At 42.7% G+C, this 22,500-nt stretch overlaps 1 protein-coding gene across 1 annotated transcript in view; it reads left to right on the top strand.

Moving 5' to 3' along the window:
- The window catches only part of LOC135203554 (protein IMPACT-B-like), a 22,044-nt gene extending 503 nt beyond the window's left edge, over positions 1–21,541 (top strand). The window contains exons 2-7 of the mRNA XM_064233292.1: positions 2,408–2,524; positions 11,194–11,309; positions 12,449–12,551; positions 14,939–15,087; positions 20,276–20,435; positions 21,355–21,541. Coding sequence (XP_064089362.1) covers positions 2,408–2,524; positions 11,194–11,309; positions 12,449–12,551; positions 14,939–15,087; positions 20,276–20,435; positions 21,355–21,525 — 816 coding nt within the window. The 3' untranslated portion in view covers positions 21,526–21,541. The remainder of the gene's footprint in view (positions 1–2,407; positions 2,525–11,193; positions 11,310–12,448; positions 12,552–14,938; positions 15,088–20,275; positions 20,436–21,354) is intronic.
- The last annotated feature ends 959 nt before the right edge of the window (positions 21,542–22,500 follow it).

Raw genomic sequence — 22,500 nt, 5'->3', positions numbered from 1 at the left:
ATATAACATGGCAGACCTAATTCACCTTTATTTTATATATGTACAGGACTGGATTAAACGGTGATACTAAAAGCAAATTCTAAATAACAATTCCAACTTTAATTTAATACCATTGCACCACTTCTCACGAGCCCAGATGGGATCCCTAACCGAAGACAGAGCCATAGGGCTAATAGCCTAGTCATGTGTCTAATTTTTAAAATTTTACATTTCAGGGATAATGGGGCAGCCAATAACACATCGATCATAGGTTTAGGCTAAATAGGTTCAATCGTAGTAGGTAGCTACCTATAATGTGGTAAAACGACAGAACAGCTCCACGTAGACTAGGGTAGTAAACGAGCAAGTGACAACATAGCACCCACCTCTCTCTGAACGCGGCCACTTCCTGAAAAAGCGCTTGCATTATACCATTATTTCATAATTTAAGAGAAAATGCTTACTTCGAGAGGAGCGTAGCGTAGAGGTCTCAGTGTACAGGGTACTGCCTAGATGGGCCACAACTCTTGACTGATGCTCATGGCAGTGAATTTGAGTACTTTTTTTGGGGGGGGGGAGGTGGCTGCTATGTTGCTGCTCGGTCATTAACCCTATAGTAAAATGACAGAACAGCTCCATGCGGGCTATTACCTTGGAAATTGAATTTGCCATGTTTTTAGTGTTGTCTTTTGTCCGTCAATTATTATTAACCTTACATATCTATCCAACAGGGTTGGGGCCCCTTTGGGTTGGGGGAGAACACCTGGGAGAAGGACTGGATATGTATGGAATTGTTCCTTGCATGTGCAAGTCATTAGGGAGCCATAGCTATGCTCAAGAAGGGATTGGCTAAGGAAACCTATTATGAAAGGAACTATACTAACCTAACCTAGTAGGCTGTGTTACGTAGTTGGGCGGGTCCGCTGGAAACCAATTTTACCAGAAGCTCCCCTATAAAAATGCACATGTGCGATAGCATTCCAGGATGGCCAGAGTATAGTAACATAATCAAATCTGGGTTTAATTACAGTTGACCGACAAGGAATAACGGTAAATTCTTAATAAGCAGTCAAAATCTAATAGGAAAAACTCATCTTCCAAAGTAATACCTATGTGGTGTTGTTCTGTAGTTTTACCCATCAACCACTGGTTTAAATAAAATAAACAATTTCTTGAGTGTTTGCATAGCAGTTTAATACCTAACTTTGTTAGTTTAGCTAGGATAGCAGACCTAACTTTGTTAGTTTAGCTAGGATAGCAGAAGCCAAGTCTTACAGATATTGGCCATGTTTCTGATTCATTACGCCTAATGTCTGTCCTGTAATTTACACTTCTCCTATTATTTTATCATGAGAATAAAACAACTTGCATACATACTTGCAAGTTTTTCTCCTTGGCGTAATTTGTTCTTGTGTTAATAAAAACCCTGCTCTTCACATATGGACCCTCCTACTTTGCATGTGCTGTATGGCCTTATATTGGGTTGGAAAACAAAAGAATAACTTGGCTAAGCCTTGATTATGTTGGCCAAATCTTGCTAGCCCACATTTCTCATTTTTTTCCTTGCTGCGCTCAAGTTTGGACATGCAGTTCTGTTTTCACGTCATGATAGTCAAATGTCTGCTTTGGAACAAAGTTAAAATGACCAGTATAAATTTCCTCAGACTTCGGTAAGCTCTGTTTGGTTTGGGTTTTTGGCAGTAAAAATAGAAAAGGTATATACATACAGTCGCCCCCGGCAAAGATAAAATCTGCAAATTCTTGACACCCCTCTGAAAATGCAGAGAAATGTCCAATGTGGCTTTTATGAAATTATAAAATCAAAGTTTACCCCATCCCAACATAATTATGATGTTCAGAGCTCGCCTTTTAGAGTGAGACATACTGAGCAGTGGGATCGTGGAGGACATACAGTGCTACAGTGGCCAGCTCCTCTCTTCCTGCTTTTGACTTACAGTGGAGCACCCATGAAAATTGAAGCATAAAGTTAAAGGAGTTGAATGCTGAATTTAAAGGACCAAACAGAAAGGATAGAATTTTTAGAAAAAAAAAGTGATGCTAAATGTTGCTGGCCTGCTGTAGAAAAGGTGTCTATCTATGGAGGGGGCAAAACCTTGAAAATACTTTACATAGTACTATGGGCATTAATGCCATTGGAATGTCCTGAGATAATTTTGTGGTGGAAATTAAAGAGAAAGGAGAAGTAGAAGAGAGGAAAATGTGTAAGTAAACCTAGAAAATAAAATCTTTAAAATAGTATTTAGTAAAATCAAATCCCCATACTGCAATCAAAAGTAATAAAATCAGGGAAACTTCTGCAACTTAGTAGTTGATCAGATCCAATTTTTTTTATTTCAAACTTTGGTTCACCATAACAAATTACTATTACTATATGTGTATTTATTGCTACTAATTCCTGTGATTTTAGGTTGATGAAATTGAGGCACTATCTTCCATTTATGGCAATGACTTTCACACCGAAAGTGTGGAGCACAGAACCTACAGTGTGGAAATAAGTGAAGGGGATCTGACAGCACTCCTACAGGTGAGTGAAGTACTGTTGATAATAAAAGTTTCAAATAACAAGATTACTTAGACTAGATTTGGTATAGGTACCCACAAGATTTGCACCCAGTCCTTTTGCTGTCAAGTTGGTTAATGCATATTGAACATTGAAAAATTATATTACGTACTTAGAAGTGCCTGGCACTGTGGCTTTGACAGTTTTAAGTCTTCAGTATTAGTTTTTTGTCTATATCTCTGTTGGTACTTTTATCTTTATTTTTGATAGCATAGCTGCTGTACATCCTCAAAGGAGTTACTACACTCTCTTGGTACCCCCCAGGGCTCCATAAGACAGACCAATCAATTACAAAGAATTCTCTTATAGTTGTTCTTGGCCAGAATAATGCTTATTGGCACAAGACAGAGAGCTGGAACCAGAGCTCTGTCACATGGAAGGAATTGCATCATGGAAATCTGGAGAATTAATTAAGAGTGAGTACATTTTATTAAATTAGATAAGGAGTCATACCACCCAATTTTTTTTTTTTTTAGAAGAGAGATCAACCTCCTCCTCCTTCAATACAAATTGAAAATTGTTCCGACACGGCATACAAACCTTCGGTCCTTTTACAATAGGAAGGTTACTAGCGGCAGCTGGATAGGTCGTAAGCTTTCGAACAAGGGGTTTGGTAGTTAACTGCTTGTCCGACAGGCGCGCGCGCGCGACTGGGAGGTAAACAAATCACTTTTGCTTTCGGCCTCACAGCGAGTGGACGTGTGTGTTCTACGCTCTCTGCCCGCTTTTCGTCGTTTGGTTTCCTGGTTGTATGGTTGTGTTTTCTCTTTGTGTGAATCATTGTAAGTACAATCATTCCTTTATTTTTTTTCATCATTTATTGTGAATTAATCGATCATGGACTCTCCACGCCCCGCTACTCTCCGGATATTGTGCCCGGGTACCGTAAGGGCGTAAATGCGGAAAATTCCGCTCGTTCCCAGAGATCGATCCCCATATTTTGTGTGCTCGGTGTCGGGGGCGTGAGTTTACCCGCGCCGAGCCCTGTGAAGTATGTATGTCTTGGTCGGAGGCGCAGTGGGGCTTGTACGAGGGTAGGAAAAAGCGAAGGCCTACAAAGGAGTCGTCGGAGAGCTCTCCCGCGACTCCTTTGGTTACAGACACTTCGTCTTCTTTCCTGCCTCCTGCTCTGCTCCCACGTTTGGCGCCTTCCCGTGCGGGGGGGTTTCTAGGTCCTTCTCCTCACCCGATCTGTCGAGTGTAGAGGAGGGCGCGAGATACCCCGACGTTGAGTTGTACTCTGGGTCCTCTATCCGTTCGTCTACATCGCACAGACGGGTAGAGGATCCTGCTAATCACCCGACCTTTGCTTCCTCAGGTGCTGTTGCTGCGAAGGACGACCTTGGACAGGTGTGGGCATCGTTGGGTCTGCAGGGCGTGCCGAGTGTCCAGGGGCTGCTCTACCATCTCGCTGGCTCTGTTGCGGTCACACATGCTACGGTGACAACCACTACCACGACCCTGTCGACCCCTGGCTAAGCTTCACCTCCTCACCTGGTGTATTCCCCGCACGCGGTGTCTGTAACACCAACTCCATCGGTGTCAGGGGACCGATCGCCGTATACCGGCGGGGGAGGGTGTGTGATTGCCGCCGCCCTGGGTTTTGACCGTGTGCTCGCCATCGACCGGAGACTTCGTGTGCCCGAAGACCGAAAGAGGCTCGCCCCCTGGATATCCTCCACCACCAGTACCTAGGATGTCGGTGTGTTGCCGGCTCTGGGTCCGTCCACCTGGTCTGCCCTGTTACAGCCTGCCGTACCTGCCAACAGCCGCTCTGTTTGACTGACGTGATGATGCGACTACCGCTGCTGTTCCTGTGTCTGTTCCTGCCGTCTCCACTGCTGTTCCTGTGATGCCTGCACCTGCTGACGTTGTTCCTGTTCGTGGCGCCGCTGCTCCCGATGCCGATCTGTTCGGACAGGTGTGTCCGGGCCCTGTTGCTTTGGCAACAGCAGCCCCGGCTCCACCCTGGATGACGGATTTGACATCGGTCCTGAGGAAGCTGACGAAGAAGAAGAGGAAGAGGAGGAAGGTGTCGTCGTCGTCTGCCGCCTCTCCCCCTTCATCTTCTAAGGCGTCACAGCCTAAGAAGAAGAAGGTCGCCTCCTCCCCCCCTAAGAAGTCTCCTTCGGGAACTTCTAAGGGCCCGTCTCGCTCTGGTGAGACGGAGGGTTCTTCCGCTGGTCATCCTGCTCCTTCGGGAGCAGGGCCCGTCTCTTCTTCCGCAAGGAAGAAGACTACGGGGACCAGAGGAGTGTCGGCTAACACCAGCACTTCCTCGCCTGCTGTTAGTGGTTCTGCCACGGCAGCAGGATCCGTCTCGGCCTCTCGTTCGCGAGAGGTACCGAGTGTACGGTCGCCCACCAGCGATCGTGCAGCTAGGAACCAGACCTCTGAGCCAGCTCAGCGTCAGGTTCACGGCACGGAGCGGAAGACTGGTGACAGCCGCTCACGCGACTCTCACCAGACCAGCTCTCGCTCTCACGGCGACCAGCTGGCTACCCGGGATGACGTGACGGTCCACGACCGGCCACGGGCTGAGGCTGGGAAGAGGTCCCCCCGTTCGCCGGTGCCAGCCACGGCTGGTACCAGCGACGTGACGTGCCGTGAGGATACGCACCGGTGTCACCGTGGAGCTCGCAGGTCGCCTGACCGTCGCTCTCACAGAGAGCGATCGGGTACGGCGACCAGCACCAGCTCTTCTGACACACGAGACCTGCTGTTCTGTGCTCAGTCCAGCCGTTCTCCACAGCGAGACGGCTCGACCAGGCCTGCAGCTCGATCGCCACCCCCGCGGGTTGGCGATCGCCTGCAGCCCTCCAAGCCCGCTGGTTCTGCCAGCGAGCGAGGGGGGAGCGTCAGTCCTGCCTCTCCGTCACTCAACCTCCTCGGGTACACCGGGAGGAGCGAGGAGTGATCGAGTCCTTACCGGGTGATGATCGTGAGGGGTGTGCCCCTCATGATCCCACCACGACGCCTTACGTGCCAGGCACGGTTCTCGGACCGGCCAGGTCGTACGCACAAGTGGTTGGAGGAGACCGAGAGGGGTCTGTCGCTGTTCCTCCCCTCGAGGGAGGAGGGTCTCGGGAGATGCTCCTGTTTGAGGGACTGGATGGTCCTACTCCTCAGGACGCGGTCACTCCTGAGATCCAGAGGAACTTTGCCGAGGTAATTGCGCTGATCCGTCAGCACAACGACCTCGGGGAAGGATCGCCGCTTCCACCTTCCGAGCCCACGTCCCGGCTCGAGTCGTTCTGGGGCCCGAAGAGGGAACCCAGACCGACGGTGGGTCTGCCGCGATCGGAGCTTGCCGACTCAGTGCTGGACCAGGTAGAGTCTCTTGTCTCTGGACATGACGGCTCTCTCAAGTCTAGCAGGTCGAGCAAGCTGCTTCCGCCTCCTCTACTGCGACAGCGGCGTTTCTATGTGCCGTCTGAAGACCCGATGCCGCCCAAACAGGTGAACCCGGAGTTAGCCAGGCTAACGCCGGGTGTGTCTCTGCAGCAGCTCCTGTCAGAGAACCTATGGTTCTCGCAGCAAGAGGCACTCGGTCTGGAATCTACTGCCATGGCAGCTTTCCAGGCCGTCTCCTGGATAGACCTGTGGTCCCTCACGGTGTCTAAGGTCGCAGCCAACTCCGGGGGAATTTCTCCCGAAGAAAACTCGGCCTTCAGGAGGCTTTGCCAGTCTGGGGGAAGAGCCATCTCCTTCCTAGCCCACCAGACGGTAAACCTGTGGGCCAACCTGGTTCTCCGACGTAGGGACGCTGTCCTTACTCGAGTATCCAGGGCGGCTGGGCGTGAAGCGGCATTGGGACTTCGCAATGGACCGTTACGGAGTTCCCCGTCTCTCTTCCCAGGAGAGATGGTGGACGCTGCGGTGGACAGACGGCGCACTGATGACAGTGACCGTCTGGTACACCAGGCAGTTTCGAAGGCATCTGGGCAGCCTCGAACTGCGGCCAAGCCAAAGAGCTCGGCTAGCGCTTCCACTGTGGCTAAGACGGTAGTTGCGTCGAAGCCTCGTGGAAAGACTCTGTCTTCTTCGTCTTCTGCAAAGGGGGGCCGTAACCAGCCCTCCTTCTCCCGAGGAGGCTCTAGGAAGAAGTCGAAGAAAGGAAAGAAACGCTAGGGACGGCGTTCCCCTCACCTGCTGCCAGAAGTGCCTGGCCAGCCATTGGGCAACTTGGCAGCGCTACGGCGCCGAGACCTGGATAGTAGATGTCCTTCAGGAGGGATATCTATTACCCTTCGAATCTCGGCCACCCCTCACCTCCAACCCGGTCCAACAGCAGTCGTACGTTCCAGGATCTTCGAAGGACGTAGCATTGAGACAGGAGATCAAGACCATGCTGAGCAAACGAGCTGTAGAGATCGTCACGGATCAGTCACCGGGCTTCTACAGTCGACTTTTCCTGGTGGAAAAGTCTACGGGGGGCTGGCGCCCAGTAATAGATCTCTCTCCCCTGAACCGGTTTGTTCGCCAGACCCGGTTCACGGTGGAGACGGCACGTTCCGTGCTCGACTCCATCAGGGAGAACGATTTCATGCTTTCAGTGGACTTGAAGGATGCGTATTTCCAAATACCCATTCATCGGTCCTCCAGAAAGTACCTCCGCTTCATCCTCGACGGGACGGTGTACCAATTCAGGGCACTTTGCTTCGGTCTCTCAACCGCCCCACAGGTGTTCACGCGAGTGTTCACTCTGGTGTCTGCTTGGGCCCATTCGCACGGGATACGTCTGATGAGGTATCTCGACGATTGGTTAGTCCTGGCGAGCTCCCGCTCGCAGTTGCTACAGGACAGGGATCGGCTACTTGAGTTCTGTCGCGATCTGGGGATCGTTGTGAACTTCGAGAAGTACGATCTCGAGCCCAAGCAGAGGATGAAGTACCTGGGTATGCTGATCGACACGGTAGCAGGGCGAGTCTTCCCCGCAGACTCGCGGATCAGCAGATTCAGGGAGGCAGCCGGCCAGTTCCTATCTCGGCAGGAACAGGCAGCTCAGCGATGGCAAGTCGTGATCGGACACCTGTCGTCACTCGAGAAGTTAGTCCCTCACGGGCGTCTTCACCTGCGGTCTCTTCAGTGGAGACTAAAGGAGAGCTGGTCACAGGCAACGGATCCCCCAAGCTTTCCAGTGTCTCTGACACCGGAGGTGAGGCAGGACCTAGCCTGGTGGCTGGACGACAGGAACCTCTTAAAGGGAGTGCCTCTACGCACTCCCCCCCCCCCCCCCCCCCCCCCCCCCCCCCCCCACCCCCCCCCCCCCCCCCCCCCCCCCCCCCCCCCCCCCCCCCCCCCGGAGATGCAGCTGTTCTCAGACGCATCGAACCGAGGGGCGAGGGGGTGGGGCGCACACCTGGAGGAGTTGCTGACTTCAGGAGTGTGGGACGAGCACGACAAGCACCTTCACATCAATGTACTGGAACTCAAGGCAGCGTTTCTTGCGCTCCAAGAGTTTCAGGACCGCTTGATGGGGCACTCAGTGGTGTTGATGTGCGACAACACCACGGTGGTGGCTTACGTCAACAAACAGGGGGGCCTAGTGTCTCCCGTTGTACCAGTTGACTCGGCAGGTGCACGAGTGGGCCGAGGCTCACTCAATAGAGCTGTCGGCACGCTGCATTCCAGGGAAGAGGAATGTAGTAGCAGACAAGCTCAGCCGTTGGGATCAGGTGATAGGGACCGATTGGTCTCTACACCAGGACGTGGCGGAAAGGCTCTTCGACCTGTGGGGGCGACCAGTCGTGGATCTGTTCGCCACCCGGCACAACAGAAAGCTTCAGGTTTTCTTTTCAGCCGTGCCGGACCCATGGGCAGCTGCAGAGGACGCTCTTCAACACCCGTGGGACAACCTCTTCGCTTACGCCTTTCCCCCGTTCAGCCTGATTCGCAAGGTGATCAGTCGAGCACTGGTCACCCCGAATCTCAGGATGATCCTGGTGGCTCCCAAATGGCCCCAGGCCATTTGGTATCCGGACCTGCTGGCTCTTCTCGCAGAAGAACCGAGAGAGATTCCCCCCTGGCACAACCTTCTCGTCCAGCCACACGTAGAGCGGTACCACCAGACAGTCCAGTCCCTTTGTCTTCACGGCTGGCTGTTATCCACCATCTCTTGCGAACGAGAGGCTTTTCTCGTAGCGCAGCAACAGAGATGGCTGGAAACGTCCGTCAGTCCTCTGCAGCTGTGTACCAGGGAAAGTGGGCCGTCTTCTGTGGTTGGTGTCGTAGACGGGTATATCTCCTCTCAGAGCCACTCTTCAGCAGGTAGCGGATTTCCTCGTTTTTCTTCGCCGAGAGAAGCTCCCCTCAGTCCCCACAGTCAAAGGATATAGAGCCGCCCTGGCACTAGTCCTGAAACTGAGGGGATTGGACATCTCGAACTCGTTTGAGATCTCCTTGCTCATGAGGAGCTTCGAAAGGTCTTGCCCACCCAGGGAACTCAGGCCCCCTGCGTGGGATGTGACTCTCGTCCTTAGGAGTTTGACTCGAAGACCCTTCGAGCCACTCCGAGAGTCGTCAGACAGGGATCTGACCCTCAAGACCCTCTTCTTGCTGGCCCTGGCATCGGCGAAGAGAGTAGGGGAACTTCATGGTCTTTCCTTCGATGTACGACTCCAGGGGATGGGGATCTGTGACGCTCGATTTCGTCCCGAACTTCGTTGCGAAGACTCAGAAACCGTCGGTCCCTGACGACAGGTTCGAGTCTTTCACGATTCCCTCCCTAATGGACTTCACCGATAATGATGCGGATGAGATGCTGCTTTGTCCTGTGAGGGCGCTATCTGAAGAGAACTCGCACCGCAGGCCTGAGTGTCCGCCAGCGCTTCGTTAGCACCCGGTGTAACCAAGAAAGAGTATCCAAGAACTCTTTCGTTCTGGCTTGCGTGAGGTCATCAGGAGGGCGTATGAGGCTGATGGTAGTGACGACATCCGTACGTCCCGTCCAAGAGCTCACGAAGTCAGAAGTATTGGCCCCTCGTTGGCGTTTCGTAAGAACTTCTCCGTGGCGCAGGTCCTGAAGGCAGGGGTCTGGTCTAACCAGAACTACCTTTACGTCCTTCTTTACCTTCGGGATATTGCCCACAGGTCCTTGGATACCTTTTCCTTGGGACCCGTGGTGGCTGCTCAACAAGTTGTGTAGCTAACCCAGACCCTCGCAGGCTGAACAGCATCGAGTCCTGGTGTGACTGTGCGGATGGATGTGTGAATGAGTGAGTGACTGGCTTCTCTTCCCATCTTTTCCTCCTCCTCTACCTGTGGGCAGAGGGTCACGGTCGTCACTACGCTGGATGAGGACGAGATGCAGGTGAGCTATATGACAGAGCCCCATTTCTATCCCTTTGTTCACTAGGGATAGAAGCAGAATATCCACCACTTCCTCCTACAAGGGGGGGGGAAGTGGATGCCAACAAGAGACAAACCCATGACTTTATATTTGCTCCTGTACAGGAACAAGTTCTTACATTGCTGGTACGAAGAGACACGCTTGCCTCTCTCTTAGTACTCGGTCCAGAGGTCTGACCATTGATCCTGCGGTGCACACCCCGATCAATTGGACAGAGGCTTGGATCCCTCCCTCGCTCTTACGACCAGGGAGGCACTCCAAGGTTGGGCGAACACCAGTCTGTTCACAAAAGACTCAGATTCCTCCCACCAAGAAGTGAGTCTTCCTATTGTAAAAGGACTGAAGGTTTGTATGCCGTGTCGGAACAAATGACAATTTGTCCAAAATTGCATTTTTCCTAACTATACAAACCTGAGGTCCTTTTACACATAGTCCCACCTCATGCCACCCCTCACTCTGCAGTTTTTTGCTTGGGCCAAAAGCAAAAGTGATTTGTTTACCTCCCAGTCGCGCGCGCCTGTCGGACAAGCAGTTAACTACCGAACCCCTTGTTCGAAAGCTTACGACCTATCCAGCTGCCGCTAGTAACCTTCCTATTGTAAAAGGACCTCAGGTTTGTATAGTTAGGAAAAATGCAATTTTGGACAAATTGTCATTTTGTATTGTTCCTAACATATGAACCAATACCTTCATATGGATAAAGTTACCCTCCTCATTCCGCCCCTCATAGCCTGATCTCTTAACTCCTTATGGGAAAATGCTGCAGAGCTACACTCGGGTTGGTTCAGCAATTGGCCAAGTGTGGTGGGATCAGACTAGGGCAAGCAGGAAGCTAGTGAAATTCAGTAAAATGAGTCCACATTCAGCCGATTCATGCAAAGCGCATGGAAATCTCTTACAGGCAGTCGCCAGTCATTGTGGGCATCCATTCCGACGGCATGACGATAAGCAAAAATCACTTATAACTGATAATTGGCCGTTTTTGGCATATCGACACCATAATTGGACATCGACGCCTCTGTTAGGTGTGTATCGGTGCTGATATGCAGAAATCAGGGCATTTCGGCACGAAAAATCGGCTTGACAAGCCCCATACAACCACACTGCTGATAAGCATATGAAGGTGTAGGTTTGTATGTTAAAAAAATACAAATTATTTATTTTCAATGTTATTTTGAAAGGATTAGCATCTTCAGGCCAAGAGGCAGTTGTGTTGTGTGTGTGTAGGGCACAGGTACTATTTACAGGAATTTCTGAAATTGAGTTATTTATTTTCATTCAGGTAACAATGCCACCTGACTACCCAGGAGAGGCCCCTCCTATTTACATGTTGAGTGCACCCTGGTTGAAGGGATTCAAAAGGCAGGAGCTGTGTGGACACTTGGAGGACATATATGTGTAAGTGTAAGAAAGTGTTCCCTTCTTCCTAGTTTATATTGTATGCTTTAAATATTAGGTGGCTGCTAATTATGTTTTGTATTCTATTTTGAGTGTGAGTGATAGCAATATGTTTTAGAACAATTTCTTTTTTGTCACTGTATTCGTGAATACATAAGAGGTTTTAGTACCCTTAAGTTTATTTTTGAGGTACAAAACTCTCTATTTCTCTCTAACATTAATTATGAAAGTTATTTTTTAACCCCTCATGAATTATTCAAGTATTTTTTAACTCCTTATTTGTTTTTGACATGAATTATTCAAGTTATTTTTTTAATAATTCTTTTGAGTAGGATTTCCACAGTTCATCCAACTTAAGTAATATAATTTACAGTACTAGATTAGATTTTGTTAAGCTACAGATTACATGACAGTTTTGTTTCAAAAGTAAGCATTGTGTTATCTCTGATCATAATTTAGGAGCCTTGTCATTTTTTATGGTATTTGAACTACTGTATGACCAAATTTAATAATCTTAGGTCTATCATTTTTTTATTTTTAGTTTCCAAACCAAAGGAGTAGGGTTATGATTAACAGGCTACCAAAATGCTGTTCGTGGTAGGTGGATGCATAGTATAGCTGTAAATGTTTCCATTATGTTTAAGACACAATTATGTATAGCATGATCTTGGTTTATTAAAACTAAGTATACAACACTATATGTGTACAGTAGTATTTAGTCCTTGTTACACTATACTACAGATACTACCTTACATACAAACAAGTTATGTTCCGAATCGCCGTTTGTATCTTGAAATGTTTGTAAGTTGGTCTTCACACCTATTTAAGTACAGTATGATATAAAGTCAGTGAAGTATACTATACTACTGTATAGTTTTTCATCCTATAATGCAATACAATACTGTATGTTGTACATTCATTATTGTATTTTATAAAGTATAGTACATTATTTATATGTGATACATAAAACCTAAATAAATTGTGATAATAAAATTGTTTTCAACAGAACATAGTTTTCATTTTTGATCGTGTTTGGTCATATCTGAATATTTGTAACCTGATTGTTCCTAAGTAGGGTAGTGTCTGTATATAATGCATGTTATTTATAAGATTTTTTAGACCAAGAAATCTACTTCCAGTGAGAATGCTGGTGAGAGCATTGTTTATGAATGGGTGGAGAGGATACGACAGTTCATGACAGAGGAAGGGGAAGCTGCAAAGCAAGAAACAAAGGAAGAGGAGGTGAGGTGAAGTTAAATTTGCATGCGTGAGATATGATTACAGTGCTTAACTTGATAATACAGTGCAGTCCCCTTTTTTTTTTTTTTTTGTGGGATTAGGTTCCAGAACCTATTGGGGAAATGCAAAATCCCCTCTAAAAATGCTTATACTCTAACTGCCAAATACCAAGTGTACCCCTTAAGCTAAAATGCGTATAAATGCCTATTTTAACAGGTCACTGCCTAATTTAATTTAATAAGAAAAAAAAGCAAATTAGTGATACTTTTAGAGTTATGGCCCATATGAAAATTCGCAATTTGTTGAAAGTTCACACGGGTATATGAAAAAAAATGTTCCACAAAAATCTGCAACTTATATATTAGAACATTTTTATTGAATGATAATGATGTTGACATCAATTCTAGTTTGGAGGTGCTCATAGATATTTTTTATATAAAAATGTAGAATTTTGGTGCTTTCCAGCTATCTCTTGTAAATGAAACAGTATTTTTATTTACTGTACACTTTGTAACCTATTAACCACAGAATGAGATGCTTGGTGATTTTTTTTTATGTACTATATGTATGAAATTGCATAGATAAACCCTTGCACATGAGCAGTGGATTAGTAAGTATTTAGAGATCAATCGATCATTTCCTCCTGGCACCCACAGGAATGCATAGGGTCTCAATGAACTCACACCACCACATCCTGTCCTGGGCTAACTCTTCAAGATCTCCCCAGCACTCTTCCCCTGCTTCCCGCTTCACTGTCCTCAACCATGTCTCCTTTGGCCTACCTCTACCTCTTCTACCAAGGGCAACCCACCCTGGTTTATCTCGTACTATTCCCTGTCTTCTATACACGTGGCCTCACTTCCAGCGTTAGAACCTAACATACCCATTAACTGGCTGCATGCGTTACTTCTCAAATTCTGTTGTTTGATATCCTATCTAATTCATTCATAATATTCTTCCAAGCACCTTATTTTCAATGCTAACAATTTAATATCCAAAGTCACTATTACTGTACTATGACTCAAAATACTCCTAACCATATTTTATGTAAATTGTTAATTTACTCACTAGGAGGAGAGGATTAGGCAGTACACTGTCATTCCAGTAATGATTTTCTTAAAATGGACAAAGCCACTCCTCCCTTGTGAGATGGCAGTCCTTTTACACTTCAACTTTCTTCCCTTGAGTAAACGACTCATGAGATAAGCTTTTTTTTTTTGGTCATACCTCATTATCATTGCTGATTTGCCATTATCATAAGGTAGTATTAGAAATAGGGAATGGTTAAATTATGTTAATGCTTGATAATTTGTATTTTAATAGCCTTGTAATTCCTATTATCTTCTGTAATTTCTTGCAAATGAACACATTTATTGGAAGCTTAACCTTCCAGTCAGTGGCCCCTATAGGCTTGCTCCAAATGCATATAGCTTTATCTTCTGAATAAGAATAACAAAATACAGATAATGTTGTTATTTGGCAAATTATTGTACCGTAGTAATATTTTCATGGGTTGTAATATATTTTATGACAAAATATTTCAGATGAGACATGATTTTGTAAAATGGGAAGGTATACAGTGGACCCCCACCTATTCGTAGTTCAAGATCCGCAGCTTCACCGATTTACAGATTTTTTGTGTAAATTATATCCACATTATACGTATTCAGAAGTTTCCATACAAAAATATTCACTAATTACAGTATTTTCATGTAATTTTGTGAATACAGTGGTTCCCCCCCCCCCCCCCCACCCCCCCCCCCCCCGCCCCTGAATAGTTGGAACCCCTACCACCCCCCCCCCCCCCCCCCCCCCCCCCCTCCCCGTGAATAGTTAGAACCCCTACACACACCCCCCTTCCCCCCGGTGAATAGTTAGAGCCCGCGAATAGTTGGAACCCCTATAATAATGCTTAAAACCTATTTTTTTTAGTTAAAACTCAAGAAAAACCTACTAAAAATATTTATAGTACCTGGTTTTTTTAATAGTTTTATTGGAAAAAGTGCATTTTATAATGAAATTGATAAAATAAACCAGGAGTTTGTGGATATTTCTCATAGAAAAATAACGCTAATAGGTGAATTTTCTGCGAAGAATGCGGGGAAATGTTCCCGAGAGAAATCGGCGAATGTGTGAGTCCGCAGATCCGGAGAACGCAAATACCCCATCCACTGTAAATGCATTTGTTGTGGTAAAACTAGTAAAGTAGTTATATGCATTTTTTTTTGGGGGGTGGGGTGTGGTCTTTGAACTATTAAAATAGACAGTAGTAATACATAAGAGTGTTTTGAGGGCAAACTCTAATAACTCTTATTTCAAATACCCTGTGGTATTATTTTCTTTTGTATATGTATTCCAATTTAAACTGAAATTTTGAATTATTTTAACAGATTAATGGAATGTTGGAGGCAGCTGTTTTGGCAGAAAAATTAGAAGAAGACATTCCATGCCCTGAAATATTTTCTGGAGATATAATCTCAGATCGCAAAAGCCACTTTCAACCACATTTGGCACATGTCCAATCCGTGGGTGAAGTAAGGTAAATATTTTATTCTCACTTTTTTTTTTTTTTGTTAGATGTTTCACTAAAATAGTAATGCAAAGTTTGCCTTTCTAACAATCAGATTTTATGTTTTAATTAATCAGATTTAGTTTTAATTAAGAAGATTTTATGTTTTAATTCAATAGATTTTTAGTGAAATTGATTTTATTTTAATTAGATTTTATATCAAGTTTTAATTAGGTTTTATATCTGTTTTAACCTCCGTCACTAACAAATTTCCAAAGAAAATAAATGAAAGTATTCAGATAACTTCAAAGGCTTTTTTGCCATTACTGTATGCTTATACAAAATTTTGGTGCTCAAGATGACAACCATCCTTTTCAATGATAATATTCCCATACCAGTTACATCTCAGGCTTGATGTCACTTACACTTAAGAGTTGTCTTATTGAAAAAAAAAAAATTAAGGCGGTTTGACTATATAGGAAGTCCCTGGTTATCGGTGATCCGGGTTAATGGTGATTATGCATCAATTTCCGGTCATCCGTGCCGACACATCCTAACTGGATTTTGCCACCTATAGGGCCGGTTATCGGCGATTTTCGCTGAATGGAACCCCCAATGATAATCGGAGACTGCCTGTAAATAGTTTTGAGCAATTATGCATGTGTAATAAGTAATTACCGTATATACTCGCGTAACATGCGATCTTGCATATCATGCAACCCCCAAATTTTCACCCTCAAAAAATTATTTTATCACATATCTCACGTATTGTGCGAGTTAAATTTACAAGATCAAAATTTAACAGTAGAGTAACCTCTTTATCTATTCCATTTTTTTTAGTTAGGCTAACTCCTTTTCTTCCAGGCTTAACTCCTTTTCTTCCATCTCTTAATCTATCCCATCTTCTAGTTAATTTTATAAAAAAGTAAAACAGAAGGCAAAAAGCATTGGTAGTAATGATATACTTGTTTGGAAAATGCACACAGCCAGAAACAGCCGATTTGCTGTGAACAACCAATCCAATAAAAACAGCCTTTTTACTTGCATTTCAACCATCGTATGATAGTAAAAAATTACCATAGTTATGTTACAAATGACGTTCATGAGAATAGGACTGATATATTTTTACGTTACAGGTAGTAGTTGACTTACTATCGCAATTGGTTACGAACAACCAGTCATAAATAGATTTGGACGTTAGTCAGCCCATGTTAATTTACCGTAAAAATATTAATACTAGCGTAGCCTACACTAGGGTAATCAGTACCATCTTTACATATAGGGTAGCCTAGCCTACACTACACAGCATACTTTATACATATATGGCATACTAATTATTAATTTCAGTTAATTCTCTAGGTTCAATGCACATTGGCTTATGATGATTCGGTACAAAGAGAAATTGAACAACATTTAAGAAGTTAGCCTCGCCTATACAATGATGATATCATGGTACATATATTGTATGTATACGAATACAGTAGCCTAGCCTTCGGTATATACTGTACGTATATGCTACATATACGATATAATTTAATTTATTAATAAAAGCCAATTTTGGAGTTTCAGTGCATTATGACTGACATATCAACGAAAAAAAATAAAATAGACACGAAACGGGAATCAGATTTGGACCGACATCGGCATACCTAATTGAGCGATGTCAGGCTGCTGACGGCCATGTATATTAACGAAATAAATACTCAATGAATATGCCTTCTTTTCTGATTCTTTTAAAAAGTTATACAGCACAGTATCCAATAATATTGTATCATAAAATACTAACAAAGCGGTCAGTGTTTTGTTTGGAATTCAGCTGATGGCGAATACGAGTTTATATTTCCGTATTTAACTCATTTCAGAGTGAATTGGCTTTCTTCTAGTTAGCATAAAATATCTAGATACTACACTTATGTGAGACAAGGTAATTTGTCATTACACGAAGTGTTTTTAAGTCTAAATATGAATTTAATACACAAGTTTATTGTGTAAAAATATTACGTGATTCTGTTCGCTATTTTCACTTCATTTCATTGTAGTGCGAATTTTACTGTGTTACTTATCTTTTATCGGTGTGAAAACAACAGTAAAATGTGTTCTTTCAAGACTTGAAGTTTTGATTAAAATAATTTTCTCTCAATTTTATCTACGATTGTGTTCGATGATATAAGTTTACTGGAGTTATATCCTTGTTGCTGATGCACGATAATAGTATTATAGCCTTACTCGCTATGGATAAAAGATAGGCAAGGGCATATACTGCTAAATTTATTCTGTAAGTTTTAGCTGAAGTTGAGGAAAGAATGTTGATACGCTAATGACATTTATCATGCATCGGCAACGTGGATGAAACTCTCGCAAACTTTGGGATGGCCATCAAAACTAGTACGTATTGGGCATGAAAAGAACACATTTTACTGTTTTCACTCCAATAAAAGATAAATACGTAAAGCTCGCAGTATCCTGATGAGTTAAAGTGAAAATATTGAACGGAATGTTGATTTTTGTTTACGGAATAAACATGCCCTCAGCGCCATTTACTAACGGAAAAAAATAACTAAATTTTGTTCACAAAAGATATGTTTTCAAGTGATATGTCCACTTGAAAACACTTTGTATAACGTAAAATAACCTTGTCTCATATAAATTAGAGTATCTTGAGATTCATTTGCGCTAACTAGAGGCAAGAAAGTCGCTCTGATTTGAGTTCAACACAGCAAAAGAAACTTATTTCGCCATCTCCCTCAGCTGATTTCCAAAACTCATTGATTGCTTTGTTTGTATTCTATGATACAAACAAATATTAATATGAAAATGCATATAATATTATTGGATGCAGTGAAGTAAAACAAAACTTTTTAAAATATTTATGGAAAAGATGCATATCTATTATGTTTGTATGTTATCATGTGATACTAATATTTGATTATTCCATACTCGAATTTTATATCTCATGTAAATTAGCTCCAAAGTTAGGGCTTCAAAAGTCGCATGATACGCGAGTATATATGGTATTTCCATTTGCAGGGAGCCCCCGGTTATTGGCGGGTGTTCCGTTCCCAGGGTTGTGGCGATAAGCGAAAACCGCCATTAACTGAAACTTAGCGATTTATGGTGCCAAAATTGGGCTTATGGTGCCTAAGTTAGGTATGTTATGGCACCATAACTTTATTATTGGTGCCACTGGAACTCGGCCCGTTATGACGCCATAAATCGTCAAATTTATGGGGTTAGACAAGTGCCATATAACCGGACCCCCGATAACCAGGGACTGCCTGTATTTAATGGAAATTTTCACTGCATGTACGTAACATTACAGGACACTTGTTTAATACTTTTTCATGCTGTGTAATGTACAGTGGGTCATCACTTAAGTTGCGGATCCTCAGTTGTAGGATCAGTTACTCTTGGGTTTTTCCGTGGACCGCTTCTCAGTCTATATCGCTGGTATAAATTGCAGCATCGCGGGTTTGTCTGTTGCGTTTACAGGCAATCCCGTTACAGGCGGGGATTCTGTTCTCAGTGGGGTGCTGATAGGCGAAAACTGCCATTAACCAAAACTCAGCGATTTATGATGCCGAAATCCACTTAATGGCACTAGACAAGCCCCAGTGGATTGCCACTAACTGAGTCCGCCAATAACCGGGACTGCTTGTATGATGTTTACAGTGAAAGCCCTATTCGTGGGGGACACGTACCAGACCCCAGCGAATAGCTAGAATCTGCAAATACTTAGAACCCCCCCCCCCACCCCTCTCAAAATGCTTGTAACTGCCTATCTTTAAAGTTCAAACTACTAAATGTGTACTTTAAAGTATCATTCTACATCAAATAATACCTTAAGTTATTATTCTATTTACCGTATTAATCTCTGAGCATTATTGATATAATTTCAAAGTCATCTTAACTTTTACCATTAGAAATATATACGTACAGAGAGAGAGAGAGAGAGAGAGAGAGAGAGAGAGAGAGAGAGAGAGAGAGAGAGAGAGAGAGAGAGAGAAATAACTCCTTATGATATCAAGAGATTGAAGAAAACCTCTATAGGCAATATGTCTTCCCCTCTGCTATACGTATATCTTTTCCAAAGAGAGTCGAGAGAGAGATAAAAAGAAGAAATAGAAATGAGGTGATCAGTGTTTTGTATGTCAAATTTTGATGCGATTTACAAGAGAACTCCATTCAAGTTGAAGTTTTATTTTTTTTTATTTTTTGTAGAGATGATTTACAAATATGTGGTGTATTTTTCAATGTTAACCCTTGAGATTTAGTGTAGTCATGTGTAATCCTACCATAACAGTACCAAATGGACGGTACACACAGTTACCACCCTACTTATGAATATTTAAGTTGAACAAACATTCAGAAATATAAACAAATATCCAGAGAGTCAAACGAAAGGGATCGCAAATTAAAATTGTGTTCATGGACCCCCCTTTATCACCCATAAGTAAAAATTTTGTTTTGTGTACCTATTATGTACATACAATACTGTGTGTAAAGTGTATATATAATGTCTGAAGAGAAGATTGGCCTCAGTTTTTAATGGGATACCTTTCAAAAAGAAAGTTTACCAAAGATATTGGTCTCAGTTTTCATTATTTCCCTTCAACTCCATAATATATTATTGCCTACAAGTATATTATCATGCATAACTAAATCAGTAGTATATTCAATAATACATACTAATGCAGGCAATTACACTTATGTAGTTCATTTGAACCCTGGTAATGTAGGGTGGATTAGGTCACAGCATTATCCAGGAATCGAGTCAGCTTCTTGACCATACAAGAAGCATCATAATTTGAAACCTTGGGCTGTGGAGAGTAAACATGAATTATTATTGTATCAAGTTCACAAAATTATGTAAAAGGAGATGCAAAGTGCTTGACCTAACTCTACCTACAAGTAAGATAAATGTATAAAGTACTGTATATTTATGTTCATACTCTTTTAATATAGTATATGTAAAAGCATGATTGGAGATAGCAACAAAAAGATACTTTCTACTCATAAGTGGAGATAAAAAGATGCTTTAAATCCTGTGTTGATATGTTAATGGCAAAATTAATTTAAGTTTGGTATATTTTAGCAGACTAAGTCTGGATTTATGTTAGCAGACAATACTACCCAAAAACAGTATTTTCTAAAGGTTCAAGGGTGATCATTGCAAGGTATTCATGCACCACATTATCACTGACACGTTTTTCTTCATCAGGCAAGTGCTAAGAAAGCTAAAAGAAAATAAGAAAATTGCAAATGCAACACATAACATGTATGCCTACCGTTTTGTGCCTCCCGGATCAACAGTCGTATCTCAGGACTGCGATGACGACGGGGAAGATCATGCCGGAGGCCGGATGTTACATTTGCTTCAGGTGAGTTTCAATCACCAAAAGTTATGATTTAGTGCATAAGAAATTTTTCAGACTGCAGCATAACTGCACAACAGTGTTTGTTGCTTCAGTCAGTAACAGAATTTTGGTAGTATTATGCATGAGTTGCAGTTATTGTCATTGTATTGTTTTTTTGCTGTAGTATTATTTTGATGAACTACCATAATAGCAGCCATGAATAAATGTATTTTTCAAGGTAATACGGGACAGATGCAAACTGAAAGTTTTATCTTAAGTGTTATAATGTAACTGATAGTTTATTATACTCATTGAATTTAGCCTTGATCACATAAAATAGTCTAGTACTGTACATTTTTCTTCGTTAGTGGGCTGTTTTGTTATACTTATGCAAAGCAGATAAAATTGGTAATTATAGTTAATTGTTTATCTTAGTCTTTTTTTAAATAGTAGCAATGAAGTTGAGAAAGTCTTTTTTTTAAATAGTAGCAATGAAGTTGAGAAAGATTGATAAACCAAATGCTGTAAGGTATGGACCCAAAACCTCTATGGTAGGGGCAGTCTCGTTAAACTTTAACCTAGCGAACATCGTAGATGACTTCAATCAGGATTGGCCAGATTATAGCAACTATATTGCATACATATTTGACTTTGATTCAGAATTTTTTTATTTCATATTATATTTCCTTTGTTTAGTTTGACATAATGTGTAAAAATAGGATTTCATTGTATGTATGTCCAAAAAATTGGTAACATACGTAGAATGTAATCCCATTTACCAAATGAAATGCAGTTTATGTTTTTTCTGAAAATTAGCTATGATGAAACACAACTGTTATAAAATTAATTCTTTATGTGTAAAATATGCTATCAGTTATTATTGTATTGCTGCCCATGACCTTTGATTCTTGTTATTTTTATTCTTTTTATTTTTTTTTTCCAGATACTGGATGCCCAAAATGTTCTTGTTGTTGTTTCCAGATGGTTTGGTGGCATACTTTTAGGTCCTGACAGATTTAAGCACATCAACAATGCAGCAAGGCAGATTTTGGATCATTGTGGACATATCAAACAATCTGATGAGAAAGGGAAAAAAAATAAAAAAGCAAGATAGCATTTGTTTCATTGCATTCTGATAGCATTTTTAAATCACTCCAACAGAAGTCAGTAGTGTGACTATTTTTAGATCACTCCAACAGAAGTCAGTACATAGTGCAACTATTTTAAGATCACTCTAATAGAAGTCGGTAGTGCGACTATTTTTTTAATATTCCAATAGAAGTCGGTAGTGCATAGTCGCACGAGTTAGCTTAGATGTCATACAAAATGTTTCTTAGAAGAATGTTATGGAAATATGAAACTTTGTTAGATGAAGCCTGTGCAGTTATGTGTACAAGTTAATGTCATGAAAACTGCTTACTTTTGAATGTGATGTTAAATTTCAGTTTTCAAACATTTTTTTTTGTTTATAAGTCAATAAACTATCTTCTAAGGAAAGTAATAAAATGCAACACATATATCTAGAGGGTAATTGGCATAGCAAATAATAAACTACTACCAGAAAAATTAGAAAAAATATACCCAACATTAGCCTGATGGGTCTACTGTATTCTGAAGAAAACTGGTGCACAATGGACTTAGGACATTAAATCAAAATCAGTTTCTACTTTCCTATTGCCTTGTAAAGGAGAAAGGACATTAAATCAAAATCAGTTTCTACTTTCCTATTGCCTTGTAAAGGAGAAATCTAGAATTGAAAACCTTACAAAACCTGTTACATCAGTATCAATAACTATGGACACCTCAGTGTCAAAGCTATAAACTACAATTATTTATAGTACAGTAACACATGAACGACTACTAATAAGTGTCCTGTTATTCATGGTTTAATATATTGCTAGTACCTTGCTGACCAAAGAACACCAAATAAAAGTGAGTAGTTTTGACATAGCCTCTTGACACAAATTGAAATACTTGCCCTAGGGATTTTAGTGCTTGGGCTTGTCCCTAAATTTCATAATCCATCCATCCATTGCCCTAGGGATTCCAATGAACTAAATCTTTCCCCCAGTTAGATGACTAAAGGAAA

Source organism: Macrobrachium nipponense, chromosome 36 (assembly GCF_015104395.2).
Source record: "Macrobrachium nipponense isolate FS-2020 chromosome 36, ASM1510439v2, whole genome shotgun sequence".
NCBI classification, from domain to species: Eukaryota; Metazoa; Arthropoda; class Malacostraca; order Decapoda; family Palaemonidae; genus Macrobrachium; species Macrobrachium nipponense.
This window is presented reverse-complemented; position numbering and strand designations above follow the sequence as displayed.